We start from the raw sequence: 24,173 nt of genomic DNA on the forward strand, positions 1-24,173 counted from the left end.
AGGCCTGATTCACAGCTAGCTAAAGCAGCAAAAGCATTCCAAATATAGTGTACATTTAAACTGATTTTTGTCAGGTGGATACAATTCTTTATGCTGGTGCTTTCATCCACAGCAGTACATTGCTTTGCTCCATACTGTCTACCGCCATCTACTGTAGATAATACACTGACTATGACCATGTCGGAAAATCAGAACCCTTTCAGGTAACTCTTTTTGAATTGCTTGTTTTGTCCAACCAACAGTCCAAACCCAATATGAGGCTTCAGTCTGAGTCAGCAAAATAAAGTAGGGATCCTTCACTGCTTTTTTTATTACAGTGCACACAACACCACCAATAAACCTGTACATGGCTGCCATGTTAACGATACCCACGTTATTATGTTTGCTTCAGCTGAAGTAAAGAATGCATTTGCACCGACCGAGGACTGGAGTTTGCCTCCCATCTTTTACAGTGCTGTCGCACCTATAACTCCTTCAATATGCATATGGCATGTGTTTAAAGATAGCCTTGAAAACATGGGAACCTATCTTTTCAGTGTCTCTACTACAGCAACAGTTTGATGGATAGTCTTCACACCATAGAGCTGTGTGTTTACAGCAACCTCTGGCATCTAAGTCGTTATTTTCAGAACAAAGGCGGCGCCGCTGCATGTTTCATGAGCTTAGCATGTTCTGAGAGCTCACAGTGCTGAGCATCACATGGTAATCATATTTCAGCTTTAAGTAGAAGCATGCTACGCTTCCGGTGGAACAATCTCATAAAATGTCATAGCAACAGCAGCAGTCCCAAAGCGCTTCATGCGTTCATCTGTTTAGCGCTGTTAGGCTAAAAAAAAAAAAGGATGGACTGAAACGATTCATTGATTCATTGAGCAATAGTGTGAATGAGAATGAATCAACAACCATACTATGATATAATACGTCATTTAACAAACAAGAATGCCGAATATTTGCTGGTAGTTATATGAGGATGAAATGTTTTTCTCTGTTTCATATCATTGTGAATTTTATTTTTCTATCTTTGGGTTATGGACTTTTGATGAGACAAAACAAGAGACAAATTTTATTCTGGGAATTTGTGATGGGCTTCTCTCACTATTTCCTGATAAGGTCGGTAATCAGAAAAATAATCCACTTATTGATGGTTAATAAAAATAATCATTAGTTGCAGTCCCAACATGTTACTGGATGCTCTCCACCAGTTCTTTTATATTACTGGTAAAGTTCCTCTGTATGCATACAAAAGAATACATTTTATTATTTATCATTTGAAAGACATAAACCTATAGTTTTGTTGCTGTAGAAAGCGCCATCCTTTAATTTGACTTGAAGTCACATCTTTAATGCAGCCTCCTTCCCCTCATTCGCTGGTTGTTTGTTCCTGATTCACTCTACTCCCTTCAGCGACTGGTGAGGATGAACATGCCCATAGCTGAAGACAGGACGGTGCATTTCACGTCCACGCTGATGGCCTTGATTCGCACAGCCCTGGAGATCAAACTGGCATCTGGTGAGCGACTAAAACTACAAAAACCAGAACCCCCTTGCAGCCCGACTGACGGCTCTGATGTAAATGTAAACGGCTGTGATCGCCGTGGTGCAGATTTGACGTGACGTGTTTGTGGGCCCGTCCTCAGGCGTCCTGGCGCAGCATTTGTGCGACGCCGATCTGAAGAGGGAGATAAGCCGAGTCTGGCCCAGCCTGTCGCAGAAGACTGTGGACCTGCTGGTGACGCCGCCTAAATGTGAGCCACAGTCCTGTTTGGGTTCTACTGGGGCTCTACTGGAACCCAGATGTTTGCTTGTCACCGCTTCCTATTTGTATTTAGAACTTTGAATTGTTTTTCTCTTAATTTCCTCTTTCTGCTTTATACGGTTGCACTCTCTCCTTTTGTATGTCTTTTTTTCCCAAAAAAAAAAAAGAAAGAATCTGTAATGTGCTGAGATCATTTGTGTCGAGTCCAGATGAAGAAGTTTCAAGAAGTGTCTTGATTCAAGTTTCTTAACTCTAGTTCATCTATCTGTCTTATTTTGTCTTCTTTAAAGATGCTGACACTCATATATCATGAAACAATTTGATTTGTGTTGGACACTAAATTCAAGTTGTAGATTTACAAATAAGTTGATAGGGTATAGCTTGTTTACAGTGTGGGCCTTTGTTTTTAACATCCTGTACATATCCGCCTCTCTGAGTTGTGTCTCGTTGCTCATCTGTCGCCATCTACTGGCCACACGGAGGAACTGTCTCTCCCTCTGCTCTGTCCTCTAGACAACGAGCTGACCGTGGGGAAAGTCTACGCAGCTCTAATGATCTTTGACTACTATAAGCAGACTTGTGCCAAGAGACTCCAGCAGCAGCATACAGGGGGACAACAGGTACAGTGTGTTGTGAAAACACTCTTGTATTAGTGAGCGGTATAATCCAGTATTTAGATTTCAAATCTAGTATCATTTTGTGTGTAACATGATTTTCTAGACCTGACTTAACAAGACATAAAGCCATGCTATTTAACAGACACATGCATTATGTATCTTCTTGTCTTAAGACATTTACCCTAGAACGGAGCTGAATTAAACGATAAATCATTTTGTTTTTAGCATCATTATCCAAGTTTTTATTCCTTATGTCAGCGGCAGTCATAATAGTCTGTGTCTCACAATACAGGAACATTTTAAATATATCTGCCAATTCACTTCCTTTACTGTATATATATATATATATATATATATATATATATATATATATATATATATATATATAAATAAACAGAGTTGAAGAGATTAAACTGCCATTTTACTGATACAACTGCAGCATCAAGCACTTTTCTGTCATACACTTAATTCTGGGCTTTTTAAAAAAAAAAGATTTCTAACCAAAATGAGTTTTGAAATCTGAAGATTCAAATAAATAAAAACACCAAGACAGATGATTTTCACTGGTTTGTCTGACCTCCTACTGTGACATTAACGCTCTCTGCTGTCGATCTGTCCTGCAGAGTAAACTGGGGGCGTTGTTCCGTCCTATGCTGCCCCTCCCTCACATACAGGAAGTAGAGCCACCGATCTGCAGCCCCAAACAGCCCCTCCCACCTCAGCCTGAGCCAGAAGCCAAGCCTGCAGCACTGCCCACTACCAGCATCACCTCGGTTAACAGGGACACGTGAGTGACTGTCTTATCTATCATATACACGTACTATATCCACAGCTGTTGTTTAATTCATATTGTAATATTTATTTTAAGTACAAGACAATAGAATGAATGAATGAAACCACTCGTACGAACAGATTTGTTTTTAAGTGGCTCATATTTTAGGGTAACTTGAAGCATTCTCTGATCTTCTTGAGTTTTGAATATCCAGAGCTGTTGTAGGAGCCGTGTGCAATTAGTCTGCTGTTATCTAAGTTTCTTCAAAGCAATTTTTTATTTGACTTTTAACCCTATATAAATTACACTTAATAATTATGTTTGCATTGTCCTGTTGATTCTGCAATTCTAATTATAGGCTAATATAATGGCCTTGCTATGGCGAGACGTTTTTCTTATGGAACCATTTCTTCTTTATGTCAGCGACAGCTCGACCCTCAGGTGACGCGACATTAACAGCGCTCGTTATTTGTCCCCGTTCCTTGGCTTTAGCAGGTCCCTTAATTCGGCTGTTAAAAATAATTGACTTTCCTGTATGGAAATTTACAATTCACACACAGGTGGGATTCATCGTGTTTATGCTGGTCATTTACACAGTTAACCGAAGTTAGGAGAATTTACTGAATCTGTAATTCAGTTGACACATCCATATGGTTGTAAAAGGAAAAACACTAAGATGGTCTTTCCTCAGTTTATATCTAATCCTACAGCACCGATCAGCTGTCCATACTACGGTACGAGCTCTTGTGTGTTCGTACACAGACTAAACCAGAGAAGTGCCATCAAACATTCGCAGTCAGGAGACGTCTCTCAGGCAGCACAACAGAGGCCCAAAGTCCGGAGGAAACTACAGAGAGGCCAGTCCGAGGATGTGCCGTATTCCACCCGACCTCAGGTACACCAGCTAAATGTTATTTTACTCACCAGCTGTCTGTGTCGGCTGCGTTCGCTCCACCCATACAAACATACTGCTTCCTCTTTTTTCCGGCAGGAATTTGTTGAACTGAAGCAGGTTGAAAACATATCAGACGCAGAGGACTATCCAAGCCTGGAAGGCCACTGCAGAGCGGCCTCTCTGCCCCGACTCAACGCTGAGTACTACGTAAGCTCCTCAGGGCCTCTCGTGTTGCTGCTCACAGAAAAGATTGTTTTGTTTGAGCAGCGTTCTTGTGCTAATTTCAGGTTTGATGAAATGCAGACACTGCGGATACCTTAGATTTGTCTTGAAGAAATAATCAAACAATGTCCTCTGCAATGCAAATGTTAAAATGTGTTTGATTGGCAGTGAACAGGTGGCTGGTGCAATGCTGAGTGCTAGCCGTTCAGTGAAAGCAGCCGTGAGCTAACAGCAGCAGAGTCGCTCTGAGTCGGTCCACATCACTTCATCCTGCTAAACCTCTGCTTGACCTCTCCAGTCTCACAATTTCACAATCATTACAGTGGAGGAAATTGAAGATTAGGCGGTCTCAGCAAAGTGCAAAACTTAGTTGGTAGTTGAGTTGTTGATTTATATAATTAGACAGTTATTAAATTACTGCAGAATAGAAACAGAGTAAAGCTATTATGTTAGCCAGGGACATAATTATCTGTGACTATGAAAAAAAACAACTGCTGACCACTTTGTGTTTTCTCCACAATACCGCCTTAAATCTCGGCCTCCGCCCAGGTCCTGCTACACCGCTTATGTCAATGGCTGATTTAAGGTGTGCCATTTTGCAAAAGAAGGCAGGAATATTGGATATTTGGATACTGGACGGCCAGTTGAGCTGCAGTGAGAGTTCTTGACTTATGACAGAAATTAAACCCAGCCTCAGGGCTGTTTTGCTGTCATCTACAATTCTTGATATCCGATTGTCCAGGTCAGACAAATCCAATGATACAATTCATTCAGCCCTGTTGTATTTAAACTAGATGGAATGCAGATACTGTGTTCACCTGCTACAGTAAGTATTGACCTTCATCACACTAACTGGATCATGTAAAAGATGAGTTATTGAAAATCTAAAGGATGCTCTTTTGAAAATGTATTTTCAAACTAATACAATTATTATCATTCATCTTTTTTTATATTTAATACAATATTATAATGTAGCAACTTAGCTTTGGCTGCATACAGTGATCCTTTTATTTTCTTATGAATTTCACTTATTGCCATCTATTTATTTATTTTGACTTGTCTTACTGTCATTCTGTGAGTTTCAGTAGCTGCACTTGTCTGCTGCATATGGATGTCAGGATGATTTTTCTGTCCATCACTTCTCTGTTTCCTGGATTGTCTCACCTGTCTGATCTTGTCTGTTTAGTGTCCCTGTTTGTCTGTCTCTCTCTCTGTATTTCTCTCTCTCTCTCTCTCTCTCTCTCTCTCTCTCTCTGTATTTGTCTCTCTCTTTCTCTCTCTCTCTGTATTTCTCTCTCTCTCTCTCTGTATTTCTCTCTCTCTCTCTCTCTCTCTCTCTCTCTCTCTGTGTCACCCTGTTCTCTACCACAACACTAAAACACGTGCTTTCCTTATGTTTATGTTGCATTTTGATCTCCCGCTCTCTCTTTCTCTTTAAAGTGTAAGGCTGGTGTTTTTGTTATTGTCAACAAAGCCCATGAAAAGACCAAACCCCCAAATCTCTAATAAATGCTTAGTATTTCATAAAACAGCTGGGCACTGTAGATTTTAGCAAATGTCACTGAAATAGGAGAAAATAGTGCATTTGTCAGGGACTGTGTAACACACATTTGGTGCTCTACTGAATATTTGCACTAGCAGGACGGTGTGTGTGTGTTCATGGTGATGAAGGAACATGTCACCAAGTGAAACAGTGTGACTCATTGATGTGTTTTTAACAACAATAGAGCTCTATGGCACAGAGGAAGAAGATATATCAGGCTTTGATACACATACACACACACACACACACACAATAATTGTTCGTGGGATTGGCGTTGTTGGTTTTGGCCTTTTTATTCGGTTTATGTGTAATAAGAAAATAGAGAATATCCCCAGCCTGAGTCTCTCTTCTCTGATCTTCTGTCTGCCCCTTGTCCTAATTTCAATGCCCACTGCTAATGTTTTGCCCACCTCCCTCTTGTGTGTGCTGTCTGATAGCGGAGCCACCCTCGCCACGTCCCTGGGACCCACCTGGCAGTATGTACCACCTGTTGTGCCACCTCTCTCTTTTTCTTCCTCTCCTTCTCCTCTCTTCCTCTCCCTCTTCTCCTCTCTTCTTCTTTTTCTCTCATGTGTGTGTTTGCCTCCATGCGCTCCTCTCATCTCAGTGCAGAGTTCACACCCTCCCGCCATCATGGACAAAGTGACCCTCCTACTTATACAGCATACTCTGGTCATTCCATGAAATTGCTTTTAGATACATTACATGCAACACATAAATTGACATTGCCCATAAAATATAGCCAAATCCCTGGAGAAGTATTTGTATCGTGTATCCCGGGTATATCAAGCACTCTGTCCACTTTACAGCCATTTACTACAGCAGTACAGTACCACACTTTGGGAAAATTTGCTTATGTGTACTGTATGTGAGTTTCATTATGTAGTAGTGTAGTAGTGTGTAATTTATTTTTATTTATTTTGTGGTTTGTGATTGTGGAACAAGGCAGGGACAGTACTGCTGCTTTCTTTCTTCGAAATAACTAAACAAAAAGCCCGTCTGACCGTATCTGTCATTTGATGTTACTTTCAGTCTTAAAATCTTATTTTTCACACATGACATCAAAAGTGAACTAAACAAGTCTGATTTATCTCTTGAATCTTGTATTTACCCTAATTTTCAGACTCTTTTATTAGTTTGAAAGAAACAGGGGGAATTTATTTTCTCTCTTTTTAATAGCTTAAAATGACATTTATCTAAAAAGTAAGATTTTAAGACTCCTTTCTAGATAAATGACTTTGTAAGATGGACACTTTCCGTAGTGTTGTGATATTGTTGTCCCTGACTTCAGCTACAGGCTAGGCTGTGGGGTAGGAACAAGAGGAACAGCACAACCACCCTAGTTCACCAAAAGCATTCAAGTTTCCTTATCATGACTAAATACATTTTAGCACGAGAGGAATCAAGGTAAATACTGATATATTTGTAAAATAAAATCCTGAAAAAGTAAAATCATCAGATATAGTCTAGGCAGTAACCAGCAGGTGGGGTGGTAACGTAGCTGCTAGTCCTGTTCCCTATCACGTCAGTTTGTTACCTGGTAGCTGTACCAGTCAGAGAAGAATGAGGTGGGGTGAGTGTCAATGTCCTCACAGCATTAGGTAAAGAATTGCTCTCTGGAGAGAAATTAGTGAATGTACAATTTTAAAGGAACACTCCTCTGAATACTTAAAGCCACTATAATCAACATGTTATAATAACAATATATCCCATGACATTGTTTGAACAATGTGACAATGTTAAAGGGGTTCCTTGTGCTGAAACTACGGAGAATTATCTGTTGAATAGGCAGCTCCGTTTATCTTCACAGAGCTTTTATAGTGAGCAGTAAGCAGCTGTTTTTAGCCAAAAGCCCACCATACACAACCTGCTTGACACCAAACAGCAGAGTGGTATGGTTGGCGACTATCTGGTGGACATAATGTGTCATTTAGCAGCTCCAGAGAGAGATATTTATTTATAAGTGGCCACAAACACGACTCCAAATGACAACGATAATGTTGCTCTGTAACTGCAGGATGTGTAAATAAGCAACTGTTCGTTATATCAACTTAAAAGATGATGATATGTAAATGTTGTGTTCATGACTTGTTTCCATTGCCACCAAGTGGCCAAAAAGCTATTATTATGTTATTGCAGGTTTAAAGCATTGAGTATCAAGCAGATAACAGGTTGGACACTGGCATGAACAAGAAAAACAATGTCACATGGGATGAGCAACAGAAAAGACAGCACTTTCATTAAAACCATCTAAAATCAAATATAGAGCAGATCTAAAGTTAGATACAATCCAAAACCCTCATAATTTCACATTGAGGGAAACAAATGCTTTCTTTTTTTTTTTAAACCAATTACAATCATCTTCGGTGGCGTTAAGCCGAGGATGCAACACCGGTGCCCGTGCAAAAGAAGAAAAATTGACAGAATTCCTTCTGAAATAGTCATCTATTTTCAGTGGTTTATTCCTTTAAGTAAAATATAAAGTGTTGATTAGCAAGTGTTAGCTATTTACAGAAAGATTACACTAGAAGTTGCATATTGAAAAAGCCGAAAAATGCCACAAAGGCCAGTGTCAACACCCCACCTCTTCTTTGTTCACTAGCAGAGACAGCTGCTAGCTTACAAATCATGTAAGTTCTGAAACGGTAAGTATTCAAGTTCTGTCACGGATTCGTGTTCATTCTTCTCTAATGTTTCTGACATCTGTGCCTGGAGAAGAACGGGTAGAACGTCGGTAGATTGCCGTCCACTGGTCGTGTCATTTGTGTGTTGTGGATATATGTTGGTGATCCAGTACAAGTGGTTTTGGTAAAACCACCACGGTCGCCCCTCTGCTCTGCTGTACTTTCTCCTCACGCCTCTCCACGCTTCTCTTCCCCTCGTAGCCGATCGTTGACCTCAGTCCCATCAGGCGCTCGGCATCCTCGCTGACGCCGCAGCGCTACCAGGAGGTCGGTCTGTCGGAGTATGACCTGGACCGGCCCGGCTTGGCCCAAGTCGACGGCCAGGACAGAGCCCACCACCATCACCACCACCACCGCTGCCATAGACGGAGGGACAAGGACAAAGACAAGAAGCAGAAGTCCCTGGATAGAGCTGAGTCAATGCAGCCGTCCAGCACTGTTGGTGAGACTGAAACAGACAAAAAGAGTTAAGATCATAAATTGCGACAATAAAAGGCTGTCAATCATTCTACTGTAGGTAGCTGAACTCTGAGGTCATGTAACTGACATTAGCACTGCATGAATAAAATGCATCTCTCATTTATTTTCAATGAGAGACGGGTGCTGACACAGAGGACAAATCAAAATTAAAGAAATATGTCATCGCATAGAGCTTAATATCATGAACAAAGTAATTCAAATAGTCAATTGGGGTGCATATTTTTAGGTTGACGAGAGATTAATTCCTTTAACACGGCAATATTAATTCATATAATGCAGCGGGCAGAGTATCCACAGAGAAGCATCGCTGTCTCTTTCATGGGGAGGCAGCGATGGCTTGCCTTGCCAGGCTTCCCTTGTAGATTACTTGGATGTCTCAACGTAGCTGCAGAAATTCTTGATAGGATTAAAGTTGCATGATCGGGTTATGTAGGTGAAGGGGTTTCTGCTGCGCTTCAACCAGGGATTTTACATGTCAGGCTCTCCATCTGATTAGCACAAAGACTTGTGAGCTCTCAGAGGAAAATCTCCTTTGCTGGGGATTTTTTTTTTTTTCTATCAGTTGCTCCCTTTGTTCCCTCTGGCCTTAACAGTTACATTTATAAAATGTAGACTGAGCTTTACAGACTTCACACTTGGAGGGGCTAAATTTACATTTTCTTCATAAAAGAAAAATTAAACAGAAACAAGCTGTGCCACATCAAGAAAAATGTTTTGTCTTTGTTTGACATACACCCACACTGTTTATTCCAACTTCTCACATACAGTAAAAAAGACATAGTATACATTGTACAGTACATCTCAATTCCATTAGTTATACATTCGACACACACGTCTTGGCCAGGACTCCCGTGCAAAAGAGATTTTGAATCTCTAAGTGAAAATCTCCTGGTATAATAAAAGCACTTATTGGCTGTTTGCCATTAATGAGGTCATGTTTCACACTCAAGCTGAATTTTGGGATTATTTGTCAAATTCATGGAAATAAAATGAGGCGCCCTACAAAAAAGTGAATTTGAAACCTCATCGAGATCAATATATCTTCTGAAAGAGAGACCAGAGTACAGCAGAGAGAAAGAAAAACAACGAGGACAAATCCATACAGCAAACATAACCAGACAGACACAAGTTCATAATGTACGGAGGATAAAGCCAGACATAACAAAAGCACATACAGCATCAGAGACGATCACAGACATCAACGAATATGGTTGAAGAGAAAAGTTTAAAAGTCTTCCTAAGTTCAGTATTTACACGAGGGGTAACTCAAAATGTATGGAATGTGTCTCTCTCCTGTTGTTGCTAGTGAGGACCAGTCTTCTTTTTCATATAGTACACAGTGATGAGTACCGTAGATTGTATTCTGTCATGGAACACAAAGCACAATGACAAGAAGTTTAAAGGCAGAGTGAGCAGCGTGAGAACAAAGGATATCTTCACAGTCAAGCACAGGCACGGTGACTGACTGATTACTTTTCTGCCCTCAAGACACTAAAATGATTCATTCCAATATAAGAAACCAATTTTTTTATCTTTAGTTTCTGTGCCTCTTGCTCCACATGCTGTATGAAAGTGAGACTTTGCCTGTCTCGTCAAATTCCCAGGTGTTTATAAGATTTGACAATTTCAATTTCAGTACTATTAATTGTATGGATGGCTGGGATGAAAAATTCCTGAGAATACAACACATTTTGTCTTGTCAGCATTCAGTACAAGCTTGACATCATGCAAAGAGGATTGTAAATCGTACGTAAAACAAATTGTGATACCGATATATTTTGAGTTGAAGAGCCAAATGCATACAAGACCGTGTCATCCGCATATACGCTTTGTCTTTTTTTGTTCATGTAGAGTGTGTGTGTGTGTGTGTGTGTGTGTGTGTGTGTGTGCGTGTGCGTGTGTGTGAGTGTCCCCCCCAACCCCCCCCGTATTTATCGGATCAGCAGACCATCACTTCAGGCCGCCTGTGTTCTGTCAGACTAATATGCATGAAAGCACTTCTATGCAATAACATCCAAGCCAAGTAGGCGTGTTGGTGCATTCAAGGATGCTCAGACACTTCAGAGCCAGCTGAGCAGTAACGTTAACCCTTTCATTTCAAGAAATCCTTTTCACACTGCCCATGTTGGGTCTACTTTTCTTGAACCAGCTCTTACATCTTAGGTGACACATTCTAAGACTGATTAATGCAACTTAATACCTAATATCATATCGAGCGCTGCAAGTGATGACGTTTTGTTTTGTTTGTAGGCCAACCTTGGAATAGCATTGCACTGGTTCCCTTGACAAAAGAAGAAAAGAAGTGTTTTGTTCAGCAAGATAATCTTCACAACTGAACACCACCTTTAGTGATTTTTAAGGCTGAATGCAATCGCAGAAGTAAATGTCTAACGTTAGGCTGTAAACGAACTGCACCACGGTCAAACATCAGTGGTTTTGAATCTCCATTTAGCCACTTGTCAGCAACCGACTTATTTTAAGACGGGTAAGAGCTCCATAATGTACAAGTCCCGTAATACCTGAAGTATTTCATGTCGTAGAACAAAACGTTAAAATATATTGAGCTTCTTTTGACTAAGACCTTATTTCTGGCATCTACCCAAAAACCCATTAAATACAACATTGACTTTAAGACGAGGGAACCGGAAAGCAACAATGCTGACTCATTTCCAGGTTTCAGGACGCTCTATTATTTTTTCGCAGTATAGCGGGTTATGTCCACGCTTTGTTAGCCATCAGGGGTCGTCTGCTAGAGCGATTACAGCCTGAGAGCTGGTGGCAGGGCGGTTCTTTTATACGTTAACACTGGAGGGCAGCAGCTGGGCTTTATTGCTGAGATAAAAGGCCACAGCGGACAGGTCCAGCACAGGATTTATGAGTACCTCTTGGTGAGATAGCAGAACATCCAGCAGCCCCCTCTTCACCTACTGAATTGAGAGAAGCAGCAAGGAGAGTTTCCCTCCTCAAAGCTTGTCATTCTGGAGGCAGATGTGACACATCAGAATGATGAATAGGCTTCTGTGTTCCTGTCATCGCGGTTTTAATCTGAAAACTGGAGTTATTCCAGAGAGTAATTTCACCACAGTGCTTTGCTTTATGCCACACACCCGTGGTCTAGATAGAAACACGCAGGCACACAAAGATGAGCCATTTGCCTTTAATTAGAGGTGTAATGTAATATTGTGTAATAATAGCTCACAGTAGAAAAACATGATCCGTAGTGCGGAACTGAAAACTGGATCGCTATGTTGCATAAATCATTTGGCTGAGACGAGAAGCGCCAGTGTTCCCTTTCACTACGAGGTAATGAGCCGGCTGAATTCAGACACAGTGTGTCACTTCACTTTCACCTCAGCCGTTGTGCTTCAGGCTTCCTCTTGGACCACATGTTCTAACCTCAGAAGATGTGTCTTTCTTTTATATTTTGCAGTTATTAGAGTAGATCTACAACTGTTTTGATTTGTTTGTATATTTCCATTGACTTTGTTTGCATTTGTACAGCAGGTAAATAATGCTCCTTGTTGTAAATGCAACTGAACCGTGACATGTGACACGTTTACTCACAGGCCAACTAGCATGTTTGGAGTCTGTTTATCCAAACAAGTTAAGATACTTGCACTTCATCCAAGTGAAGGCGTCTTTATCTAGCCATTTTACATTGTTGAAATCAGATTGATGACTTCTATATTGCATGCTAAATGTAACAAATGCCTGACTCTGGTAACCCCCAGTGGGAGGGCACTGAGACGAATAGTTGAAAGCAACGATACCTGTCAGGATTGTCTCATTTTACTACAAACAAAAACTTCTGAATCGATATTCCTTCTGGCATCAGATTATGAAATTCTACACAATTGTGGCTTTAAATCTTTGTGGTAAAAGTGTTGTGAGTGCATCAAACTGAACTCTATGTCTTAAACAGAGCTAAATCTGACCGTTCTTGTATGTTCTTGTATTTACGTTGGATGCCTTTTGAACAGTTATTGCTGTCACTCTTTCAAAAAATCTCATTTGAATGAATGAAAAATGAAGCTTGCGGCGTTTTGTGGAGTTTCATTCATCTGTTTAATAACTTTCAGTCTTCTTCTTCTCTGCTTTTAATTGAAAGCCGCCAACTGTCAGCGATGACGAGATGATAAAAGTGACAGCTAAAGCGTGTTCTGTGTGTTTTCTACCTGCCCCATCTCATTTAATGTGACGCCGCCATCCTCCAGACTCGTTCACCGACCCTTCAGCTGAAGGTCTGTCCAGAGAGCGGGCGAGGGAGCGGGACCGCGGCCGGCCTCACGAGAGGAGGCACCACTCCTCGGCGGGAGAGAAGCAGCGCTACTACTCCTGCGAGCGTTACGGCAGCAGGGAGCAGTGTCACACCAAGTCAGCCGGGCCCAGTCGGTCCACGTCTCCCGGGGAGGGACAGGACGCTGTTTTTGTCAAACAGGTCAGTTACCTGCCACGCTGTATGCAGTGATTAACGGCGAGCTTTGTCGTGAACACCCTGTGCTCCGTCGGTATTTTGGGCGGTGACACATGTTTTATTCTTTTGGCTCTGTACCCCGGCACATTGGATTTGAATTAGAAACAGCGACTGTGAGGTTTTCGGGCTGTATTTCAGCTTCAGTTTTAGGGTGTTCACATCCATACTTGGCGAACAGTGTTGGAATTGTTGCCCTTCATATTCAGTGCACTCCCAATTTTACGACAGAAGAACAATGATTCTATACATTACCTAAGCAGCTTTTACAGCCAAACAGCGGTGAGTTCTTGACTCACCTCATCCGTCAGAAGATCTCATCACATGCATGACAATTTGTTTGTGTTTAATATTACCGTATTGATAGTTTTTACTACTTTTTATTTTGCCTTTGTATATGTGCTCACCATCCCATAATCTATTGACTCTGTGTTCTTTTCTTTGAATATCATTCTTTTTTTGTGTTTATTTTTGTAAGTACAGTTATCTATACACTGTTTTATTATGACAGAATAAAACCAACCCAAACTGTAAAATGTAATAGATTATAAATCAAAACGGCTGCAATTATCAGACTAGACTGTTAAAATGAACACTACAGTTTGGAACTGTTAAGAGTAACTTAACACCACCCTGTCTGAGTGAAAGCTTGAAGCATGTTTCACCTCTGGAACAACAGTGATGATGGCTGTGGTTGCGTGTGGTCAGAAATGTGCTCTGTTGCACCTGTAACCACATCCAACAGTGATGTCACGGTGTACCGAGTCACCCTGGAGTACACTTCTGCATCACTGCAGCAAAGTGAGAAGTGATTTTCATGTTTTTTTTCTGTTGCTCTTTAACCCCCAGTTTGTTTACTTACAGCCCTCACTGTATGTGGAGAATTGCCTTGGCCCTAAAGCAAAATAACTCTCCTGTGTGTTTCCTCAGCATGGTAGCAGTGTGGTCAAAGCGGGCCCTGGAACGCTCCCCTCTGGTTCCAGCACTCCAGGCCGCGGTCGCAGGCAGCTCCCACAGACGCCCCTAACCCCTCGTCCCGCCGTGACCTACAAGACCGCCAACTCCTCGCCTCTCCAGTCCGGTGCCAGCACCGCTGCGACGGGGCACCAGACTCGCTTCAGCCGTGGCCTTTCAGAGCATGAGCGCTTACACTGGGGCACCGACGAGTCCCCGATACCGGTCACCCGCATCGGTTCGGACCCTAATTTAAACCGACAGTCGCAGGTCGCCTCTCAACAGGCCCTCCTTGAAGAGGACTTCCAGGACACTGTGAGCAGCCACGGAGGGGCACGCTCCGCCAGAACCGCCGCCGCCGCCTCCACCGCGGCCTCGACTTCACACGGAAGCGCCGCTGCGCCCGTCACGGCGGCAGGCGCGCAGGGGAGAGGGGCAGGGGTGGTTCCCAACGGGTACCACTTCACCCTCGGGGTCAACTCTGCGTCCGGGCCTGGGAGCCGAGGAACAGGAAGTCTCAGGGAGAGGGAGGAAGAGGACTGGTGCTAACCGAGGACGGGCAGCTCGTCAGTGTGGCACAGCGCTTACGTCAGGTCCAAGGAGCTGATGGGAACAGAAGGGAAGATATAAAGGAAAAAGCCAGTGGAAAGTGCTGTAAAAGGGGATCTGAAATCATTCCAGCTTTGTAGTGTTACTCTACTTTTTTTATACAACAAACTTTTAAGGAATAATACACAAAATACACTGATGACTCTTTCTACCCCCTTTACTTGCACTGAAAATCATAGCACCTGTGAAGACCCTTAAGTATTTTTGCCTTGGCCATTAAAATCAGTGATGGAGCAGAAGATAAAAGCCAAAACCTCCTCATTCTTTGAGTGAAACTATGAAGTGTGCTTCAGACTGACCTGAAGGCCGTTAATACGGCTGCTCACTACACTGTTTTTATTTTTGTACGTTTCATTTTGTTTGTGGTTGCCGTGTGGCTGAGAGAAGAGTTTCGACTTGATCATGTTGATGCTTTCACCAAATCCTCTTTTCTTCATCAGCTTTTACTTCGTGGGAAATCCCCAAATTCTGACCAGAGCAGATAATTAGGAACTATTTTAGGTACGTCTTAAACTTCCACCATGACAACTAAAGGGACACGGTGAGTAATGTGACAACAATAAAACAAAAGGAGGGGTTACAATGGAACTAGAGCCCAGTTTTCACGGTCACGTTTTTTGTAAATTGTACCACATGTACATTTTTGGAGTGCACATAGGGACGCGATAACTCCCTTCTGACGTTATGTGGCTGAATACTAAGTGCCTCGTTTTCCAAGATGTATTAAGATGCAGCCTGGTCAGATGGACTTGAATATACAGTTGGGGATGTAAGTATTTACACGGCTGAGAAAAAGTGTAGAGAACAAAGTTTGAATCTGGTATAATGGACAGAATGCAAAAAAAAAAAAAAACTAACACTTTTTTGTACTGAATCTTGTTGTAGGTGTGTCAGAATTACAGATCCAAAGTAAGCAATGTAGTGCATGCCAGGGTCTTGAACTTGTCAAAAAAATAGTGTCTGTACTTTTGCTTAAGGGTGTGTGGTAAGCATTTGCCTTTCTCTTTCAAATATACTGCCAGCCAGTTGGTAGAAATGGTCTCTGAATGCAGAAAAGTGCCATTTTTTTTTTTTATTTCTAACCTACAAAAATTCTGCCTCCTCAAGTGTACAGTGTATATCTCATCTCTGCCATATTTGCCCAGATTTCACGGGTTCCCTTTCTTCTTAACTGTTTCCTCTGAGAGCAGTATTGTGTGAGGGTTTGTAGGAGAGGCTACCTGTTTGTGTGTCCACGGGTACAATAAAGAGTTGTGTTGTTGCCGCAGACTGTTGACTTAAAATAGGGCTATGCAACAAGACGACACTTCATCTGCCCTGTAGCTTTACCCTCTGGAATCTCCAGGTTCAGGCTTTAGTGTGACTGCGACCAAATTTTACATTTATGTATGAAGAGTTGTAAATTGTAAATGTATCTCATGATGTACAGTTAACTGACAACACACACTGAGGCACAACTGCTATCCGAGCTGATATATGTGAATCACAGGGCATTTTTGAAGTTGGCAAGTTGACTGCATGACGCCTACCCAGATAGAACCACCCAAAACATCAAACTGTTCTTTCCAGACTTGGGGTAAGTTGTGTTTTTGAATAGTTTTTGGTGGTTTTTAAATTTGCTTGGAAAGCCAGATAAATGGGATTGACAAAGTGGTTTTAGTGTGAGTGTATTCTGTCAATAACAAAAGGCTGAACTAACATTTTGGTGGTACTACTAGAGCTCTACATGAGCCTGAAGGTCCAGCAGTGTGTCCTTAAGAGCTGAGCAGGACCCAGACACGAGGTTATATTTTGCTTCGGTTTATTGGCAATACTTTTTCCCCACTTCCCACTGGGCATGGCATATCTACTCAAAGAAAAGCCTCATAATATTTTAAAATTGTGTTGTTTTTAACAAATCCTATGAAAAGACCAGCGGCAACAATGTGTGAATCTGTCTTTCCCTACCCTGTCTGTGGCCCGCTGGTTCCTAATGAAAACATAGACCTTTACAAATACAAAAAAGAATGGGTATTCTTACTGCTAAGAAAGGCTCAGTAATTTCCAAAAACATCTCAGAATTAGTTTTGCTTTTTTAACAAATGTTATTTAAACAGGAGTAGGTTGTGATAATATTGAGCCACTAAATTGTAATAACCTGCCCAGGGACTACAGATGGTAATTAGCTCTCTAGCTAACTTGGTAAACTGAAATGTTGATTAATGTGCACTGTCCCTGGTAAACACATACATACATACATCAATTTGTTGGGTACTATTTTCTCTTGCGGATTGATACTCATTTGATGCTGTAGTGAGTATTTATGGATGTATGTGCATTGACTCAAAATACGCCGCGGTGGCCATATTCATGGTGATGACGTCCCCACTCTGGTTCCTACTGACGACGTACATCTTTAACAACTTCTCACAAATTTAAAGTTTCATTTTTAAAACATGCTCGGTTATTTCCCAAAACAGCTGGGTTTAGCGAACATTATTCAAACGGGGGTAGATAGTGTATTTGTTGGGGACTATTTTCAGCCGTGGAATCAGATGCTCCCGTCTTTGTTTGTGGGGAGGAGGACGGCGTCTGTGGGATTGATCCAAATAAACTACAGTGTGTGTTCAAAGAAAGGAACATGTCACCACTTGCAAAACAGCGTGGCTCATTGATCTACATTTGATAGCTTTTAGTTTTTTAAATTTTTAGAAACGATGGAGCTCTACAGCACATAGGAACAAGCCCCTTCATTTCAACCTTTAGATACACACAATACTTCTTCTTTTTTTTATTGAAAATAAGAAAAATATCGAATATCACTAAGCTTGACCTTTAAAACACAGGATACAGTCGAATGAAAACCTACAGATTTAAATGATATTAGGTAATTGGTGCGGATATTTTTTAAGATGATTTGTCATAATTGTGAGTGAGGGGATTTGTTGAGTAATACAGATGTTGCACATAGAAGGATTATCTATCACTTTGTGTCAGAGATGTGGACTCGAGTCACTGTGACTTGGACTCGAGTCTCGGGTGGCTAAATCTCTCGGTGCTCTTTGTATTGACTCAAAGCAAGTTTATGGACGTGTGAATTATTTGCAAATATAATTTGATCCAAGTCAGATTATTTCCTTGTGTTTTAATTTGTACTTCCTGTTGTCTCATATTTGTGCAATCTATTTCATGGGTCATCTAAAAGGAGACATTTTAGACCGGGGCTCTGTGACGTCACAGATTGCTCGTCGTCTTTCGGTCTATGGACGTTGCTGTAAGTCGCCATATTGGAGCAGAGAGTTGTGTCCATCTCTACGGTCGATTTTTCTAAATATTCAGGCCTCCATGAACAGGTTGCCAAGTATTCCTCCTACAGTTTTACTATTACTGCCCCCTCTGGACATGTCCTGTTTGCATGTTCTGAAATGGAAATGTGCATGTGCTAAAAAAAAAAAGAGGCATTGTTTGACTTCATTCAGTCCACGATTTGTACAATTTGTTTCCTGGTTGTATTTTTCTGATTATCTAAACACACATTGTATCTTTTTCACGTGAAGACAAAAAAAAGAAAAGAAAGAAGAAAGAGCTTGAATAACATTTGATCACAGAGCCACCAAAGTGGAAACGAGGCTCTTTCTCAGAAGAGAGGTCCTGGAGTGGCTGAGTCCTTCGCTGCCTGATCTGTTACTTGACTGTCTCTCCCACAGTCATTTCAACTGTACACATAGATTTTATATGAATATAAGTCCTTGAATAAAGAGGTATGATTATGAAAGTGCAGCATGTAGATCTCTGAAGATTGTTTTGTGATTAGAGTTGGGTTTTGAGAACGTTTTATTGAATTTGAATAGAGCATATATAGAACTAAAACACAAAGCTCTACATTTAAACTGGAGTGTTGCCAGATAGTTAAATAGCTGGATGTTTTTACATTGCTTTTTACCAAAGAAAAATGATGTAAAGATTCAATAAGTGGCTCATCGGATCTTAATGAATCTTGGTATCAACTGGGAGCGGATCCAGATGAAATTAGGAACCCAAGTCTACGTCCGGTTATGGCTCAAAATGATTGCGTTTGACATGAAGATGTTAAGTCGGTGTAAATATATTTAGATGTAATTTGGCTGGTTATTTCTGCTCCTCTGGAACAAACTACACACTATCAGTTATGTTTGACCTTCAACTAACAGACCAACAATTCACTGAGGTAACTGATATTAAAGGGGCGCTCAACTAAATGTAAATAGATCACTTTGATAACTTTCCTTGTGTTGTGAAAACAGTTGTATTATGTCTACATTGACTCTGGAGGAGCTTGTTGATACCATCAAATGAAAATTATTATTATTTATGTTTTTAATTATTAAAACATGAGCCATATACCCGTGAGAAGAAAGGGTCACTCATGCTGATGAACCTACAGGGAATAATAACCCAACTGTGTAGCTCCCCTAAGCTTAACGGAGCTTTAGGTCACAGAGTCATTTAGCTGCAGCATCATCTGTTTCATGCTGCAGTGATGAAAGGTCCAAATGTCTCTTGGAGACCAACGAAATGAATCGGTCTTTCAAGTTCAAACTGACCAATTCGCAGCCAAGTTGCAGAAAGACGTTTGAACTAAATGGGCGGAGGCCCTGCAGGATTTTAATTGGTCCGCATTACAGGAGAGGGGCGGGGCCTCCGTTGTCTCGTTTGGCGCCTCCGTGATGAGATGCAGCTGCAGGTCAGGAGGAGAGAAGCTGCTGCTGCTGTCTGAGGAGGAGGAGGAGGAGGAGAGGTGAAGAGGATGAGAACTTACTCTCTGTGTCCCACTCTAAGTTCAAGAAACAAAGTGCCGTTCAGCAAAGTTCCTCACGTTTGACTAATGACAGCCGCCTCATTACAGATAGTTGTATATGCAGAACACGTTTTTGGTTCTCTCATTTGCATGTCGTTACATCTTAATTACAAAAGGTGATTAAACCTGGAAGATGTTCTGCGGGTTGTTTAAATGGACGCTTTGCCTCCTCGGGCTCATAACCACGAGCTCCGCCGCACCTGACGATGATTTTGGAGGCGAGTCCGGCTCCGGGATGCTTCAGACAGGTAAGAGTGGCGCCACACCTGTGGAGCCTCTTAGTGCTGTAGGTAAGATACCCGTGCAGAATTAACATGCTGCTTTGTTTCACGACGGTTTTTTTTTTTTTTTACCAAGTGCGGCTAATGTTAGATATGTTTAGATAACACATGACTAATTAAGCTAGCAGCTGCCTTCTTCATTAACTAGCACCACGACGGTTAAGCTAAAAGTCTGTTACCTGTGGTCGCGTGCCTTTTATATTTAAATATCTGTGTGTGTGTGTGTGTGTGTGTGTGTGTGTGTGTGTATATAGGGTTTTGAAATTCGTTAATATACAGGAGCCTTTATACGTTATCCAAACCCTGACATTTCTACCGACATGTACTGCTGTGTGAGATGTAACGTTATGTGCAGCGCTTTGTAAAACTACTGTTGTTCTCCAGAGAACCCACAGAACGATACGCTCTGCTTTTTGTCACATTGTAGCCTACTTTTCCTCTCCATCCTCTGTAAACTGTGACTCTGCTGATGCACCGATAACAAGAGCTACATCATGTGTGAGGGCTGCTTAACAGCGGACCGCTGTATTAAGTCACATCTTCTCAGCTGGAGTTGATTACATCACTTGCTCAGTGCCGTTTGTGTCCAGATGGATGTTCTTCCTCTGCCTCTCAGATACTCTGCAGCTTCACTCGGTCCAGCTTTGATGCTGGAACTGTTTTCATTTCATCTCTCTCTCTCTCTCTCTGATGTGAGAGTGAACCCAAACCACACTGTGTAGACGGAGTGAATAACTTTGACCACAATGAAACAATAAGACCAATCGCATTTAATAGCTTTGTTGAATTGCTACAACAGCCTGTCAAAAGAGAGAAAAACAACACATAAATTAAGACTGTTATTAGAGCACACTTGTTATTCTAATTACCAGCCTGCAGGTGTTAATTTAACATTAACAAGTCTGCTCATAAATTCCAAGCCCTTAAAGCAAAAAAAAATCGAAGGTGTTTCATTAATGTGCTGTTCACACTTAACGACCATAAACGGTCTTAAATTTGTAATGTTGCTGCTGACTTCCCTCTCAGTATGCTCCTTAAGCTGCCAAACCCTTTAAATCAGTCCGATCTGAGATCTTTTATCTCCGGTTGACGTCTACAGAGGAACACACACACACACACGTTGATTGATAAGTTTGCTTTTGCGTTGCCCAAAAGAGATGTTTTGACTTGCTGAATACATCATGCGCACAAAATGTCTTTATTCTGCAGAAAACACATGTGGAGACAAAGCCAAAAACTCATCCACGCTTATTAAAGCACATGGAATGCTTTCCTGCTGCCAAGCAGACTTAGTTAATCACAACATGGTTTTCTGCAGCCAGCTCTGTTGTCTGTCTCATCAGTGTTTTCAGTGTCTGGACCTACTTTTGTTTTATTAGAGGACCTTTGATGCAGATGACATTGTGTTTCTGAGCTGCATTGGAGTTGTTTGACCTGTTGAAGTTGATCTCAGATTGGAGCCGCGCCAGACGCCCGAGTGCGTCGTGTCTGGATTTAACAGCATCGCACGTAGTTTATTATCCAGTTGGTGTTTTATCACATTTCATCGCTATCATCCGTACGTCAGAGCCACACCGGAGACCCACACGGGGATGTCAGAGAGCAGGGAAACCAGCTGAGAGTTTGGCTTAGACCGGTGAGCGTGTTGATTGAACCCAGCATGTCGAATGTTTTCACTGTCTGTGTTACTGTTGATGGCAGAGTGTGAAAGCCTTGTGTAAACTTCCACTGGATATCACTGTATGCGCTGATAGTTATGTAATACTGCTGGAATAATCTCCATGCGTTTCCTCTGTTGTGGTTTCCTTTAGTCAAATCTCTCCGTGTTCCAGATGTAACTGAGCTCATCTGGGGGGATTTGTGACATGTGCAGATACAATGAGAGCTCATTTTGGATTGTTTAGAGCAAATTGGTGCTGTGGGGCTCAGTTTGTCCACTAATCATAGGGAAGTGTCAAACTGTCCTTTGGCCAGACTCTGAACCCCCAAAGTGCTCCTGATGCTGAGGCTGGCTTCTGCAACCAAACGACAACAAATCAGATTCATCACCCAGCTCTAGGTGAGTGAGAGGCAACATTGTACAGCAATGCGGCCGTTTACTATTTGTTTAGTGATGCCGTTTCGGGTGTTACCTATACCTTGTTTGCTTATTGGCAACCAATTCTGACTCGAAGATGAAACCATTCTAGGTGACTAGATGAAGAAACCCATCTTCCAAGATGAGGCTAAGCTCTGCTCCTGGCCGGAGGAGGATATGCTGCTAATCGGCTCTTAGCTCTCCTGCTACCGCCAGAGCCTCCGACTGCGGGTTGGAGGCTGCAGTGAAGCCGGATCTGGGTCTGTTGAGGCGGGCTGGTCGCTGCTGGAGTCTGAGCTGAAGGAGTTTCTGGTGATCCTGGGGGTTTAATGCTGACCTGGTGGTACCGATGACGAGCATTACAAATAACTATGAAGAAATAGTCAATCGTCTCACTGTCTCATTTACTTATGAGGGTCATATAGAGTCATGGGACGATTTCATAACAAGTTACAAGTTCCTTACAGTAACTTTAAAGTCCCATGCTTCATGAACATCATGATTTATTTGCTTAGTTTGTTTTAATTGCACTTTGCAGCCTTTTGCTTTGATCAATATACCAACTTTTCTTCCTATAGACAGAGCGATGACCAAAAATACATGAATTTAGTGTGGATACATTTCTGTAAAGTGAACTGTACACGAGTGTAGGATTTTGGGGCCATACCTCTGTACCTCCTTGCATTTTGCATCAGGCGTCTGCCATATCCAATCCATCCATCCATCCATGAGTCCATTCTTTGATTGTCAGCCATATCCAGTTGTGACATGTCACTCCCATATGTCAGGAATAGCTTACTGGACCCTCTGACCCTACGAGATGGGTATCCTTAGAGCGCAGTATGCAAAACAGCTGTTGGGAAGAGTTGTGTAAGGTTTACAGGAGGTGTGCCTGTGTCTGAGTGTCTCTCCATAGCTCTCAGCGTCGCCCATCCACTCACCTTAGTGCTGCCCTAAACCTAACAGTCTTCAGAAGTGGGAATGGCCGACTAACCCTCTCGACCTCCAGTGTGAGTGAAACTGGCAGTGAACGGCTTTGAACTGTGTCTCAAGTGCACACTGTGGGAATTTGGGAAGGCATCATTTCACAGACGATGCTTTAGATTATCCAACTTCCAAAACGTTTTGCCCTCTGAAGGTTGAGGCCTGAAGGATGTCTGATTCTCTGGCACTTTGAAACCCCACGGAAGAAACCTCCAAAACTCCCAGCCAGTTCGCAGTGACATTTGATCTGGATCAAATTCCCCAACAAAAAAAAACAACACGCAACAATTTTGTTATAAAACGTTCAAGTCATTTTTTTTAGGTTTTAGCCTGCTGGTTGGACAAAGTAAGCAATGGAGTAAATAACTGGCAGATTGCAGCCCTGATAAAAAATGCTCCTTGATCACCATTTAGGTCAATGAATCTTAAAAATGAACTGATTACACCAACTGGTTTTCCTTTAATAATAGAGAATGAACCCTGAAGTTTTACATGATCTTTCCACTAGTTTCATTATTGACGTTGGTCTAGAATGTTTCACTTGCACACAAAATGTCATCTAATGTGCACACTAACCTGACTTTTGCGTAGTACATTTGTGCTCCCAAGATGATGAACCCTTGACATTGTAACGAGCCTGTGACCTTTCCTCTATTGCCACCCTCAGGACTCACTTAATGTTTGTAGCTCCACTACTGGTTAAGGTCTAAAAATGAGCCTGAATATCTTTTTGTGTCATCCAACATTTGTATTGTAAAGTGAACATTGCAAGCCCTAGAGGTTAGAATTCAAATTTAAAGTTTTTTTTTCTTTTTTGCATTCAGGCACTAACTGAACCTGAATTTCAAGCAGTTGGTCAAGAAAGTGTTACTTTATGTACAAAGGTGATAATCAAATTAAGATGGGACACTAAAAAGTGTAACGCAAACATCTGGCAGGCACACTTCTGTGTTTTTATGTTTTCTAACTCCCTCTACATGGGGAATGGTCGTCATTTAAATTCATTTGGTAC

The 24,173-nt window shown here is 41.7% G+C and overlaps 2 protein-coding genes across 6 annotated transcripts in view; both read left to right on the forward strand.

Annotated features, from left to right (window-relative positions):
• Nucleotides 1-18,439, forward strand: part of LOC137888936 (voltage-dependent N-type calcium channel subunit alpha-1B-like) — a 140,059-nt gene extending 121,620 nt beyond the window's left edge. For 4 of the 5 annotated variants that reach the window (XM_068732455.1, XM_068732454.1, XM_068732458.1 and 1 more), the window contains 10 exons: nucleotides 1,405-1,510; nucleotides 1,638-1,745; nucleotides 2,270-2,376; nucleotides 2,997-3,160; nucleotides 3,908-4,040; nucleotides 4,137-4,247; nucleotides 6,243-6,281; nucleotides 8,691-8,931; nucleotides 13,184-13,407; nucleotides 14,371-18,439. In XM_068732455.1, the coding sequence (XP_068588556.1) occupies nucleotides 1,405-1,510; nucleotides 1,638-1,745; nucleotides 2,270-2,376; nucleotides 2,997-3,160; nucleotides 3,908-4,040; nucleotides 4,137-4,247; nucleotides 6,243-6,281; nucleotides 8,691-8,931; nucleotides 13,184-13,407; nucleotides 14,371-14,943 (1,806 nt within the window). In that variant the 3' untranslated portion in view covers nucleotides 14,944-18,439. The remainder of the gene's footprint in view (nucleotides 1-1,404; nucleotides 1,511-1,637; nucleotides 1,746-2,269; nucleotides 2,377-2,996; nucleotides 3,161-3,907; nucleotides 4,041-4,136; nucleotides 4,248-6,242; nucleotides 6,282-8,690; nucleotides 8,932-13,183; nucleotides 13,408-14,370) is intronic. The other variant, XM_068732456.1, reaches the window with a different exon arrangement.
• A 1,293-nt stretch (nucleotides 18,440-19,732) lies between these two features.
• Nucleotides 19,733-24,173, forward strand: part of LOC137888908 (uncharacterized) — a 47,417-nt gene continuing 42,976 nt past the window's right edge. Inside the window, exon 1 of the mRNA XM_068732419.1 lies at nucleotides 19,733-20,067. Coding sequence (XP_068588520.1) covers nucleotides 19,953-20,067 — 115 coding nt within the window. The 5' untranslated portion in view covers nucleotides 19,733-19,952. The remainder of the gene's footprint in view (nucleotides 20,068-24,173) is intronic.

This window comes from Cebidichthys violaceus, unplaced genomic scaffold (genome assembly GCF_023349555.1).
Source record: "Cebidichthys violaceus isolate CVI_PGR_0920_01 unplaced genomic scaffold, fCebVio1.0.p SCAF_59, whole genome shotgun sequence".
In the NCBI taxonomy this organism is placed as follows: Eukaryota; Metazoa; Chordata; class Actinopteri; order Perciformes; family Stichaeidae; genus Cebidichthys; species Cebidichthys violaceus.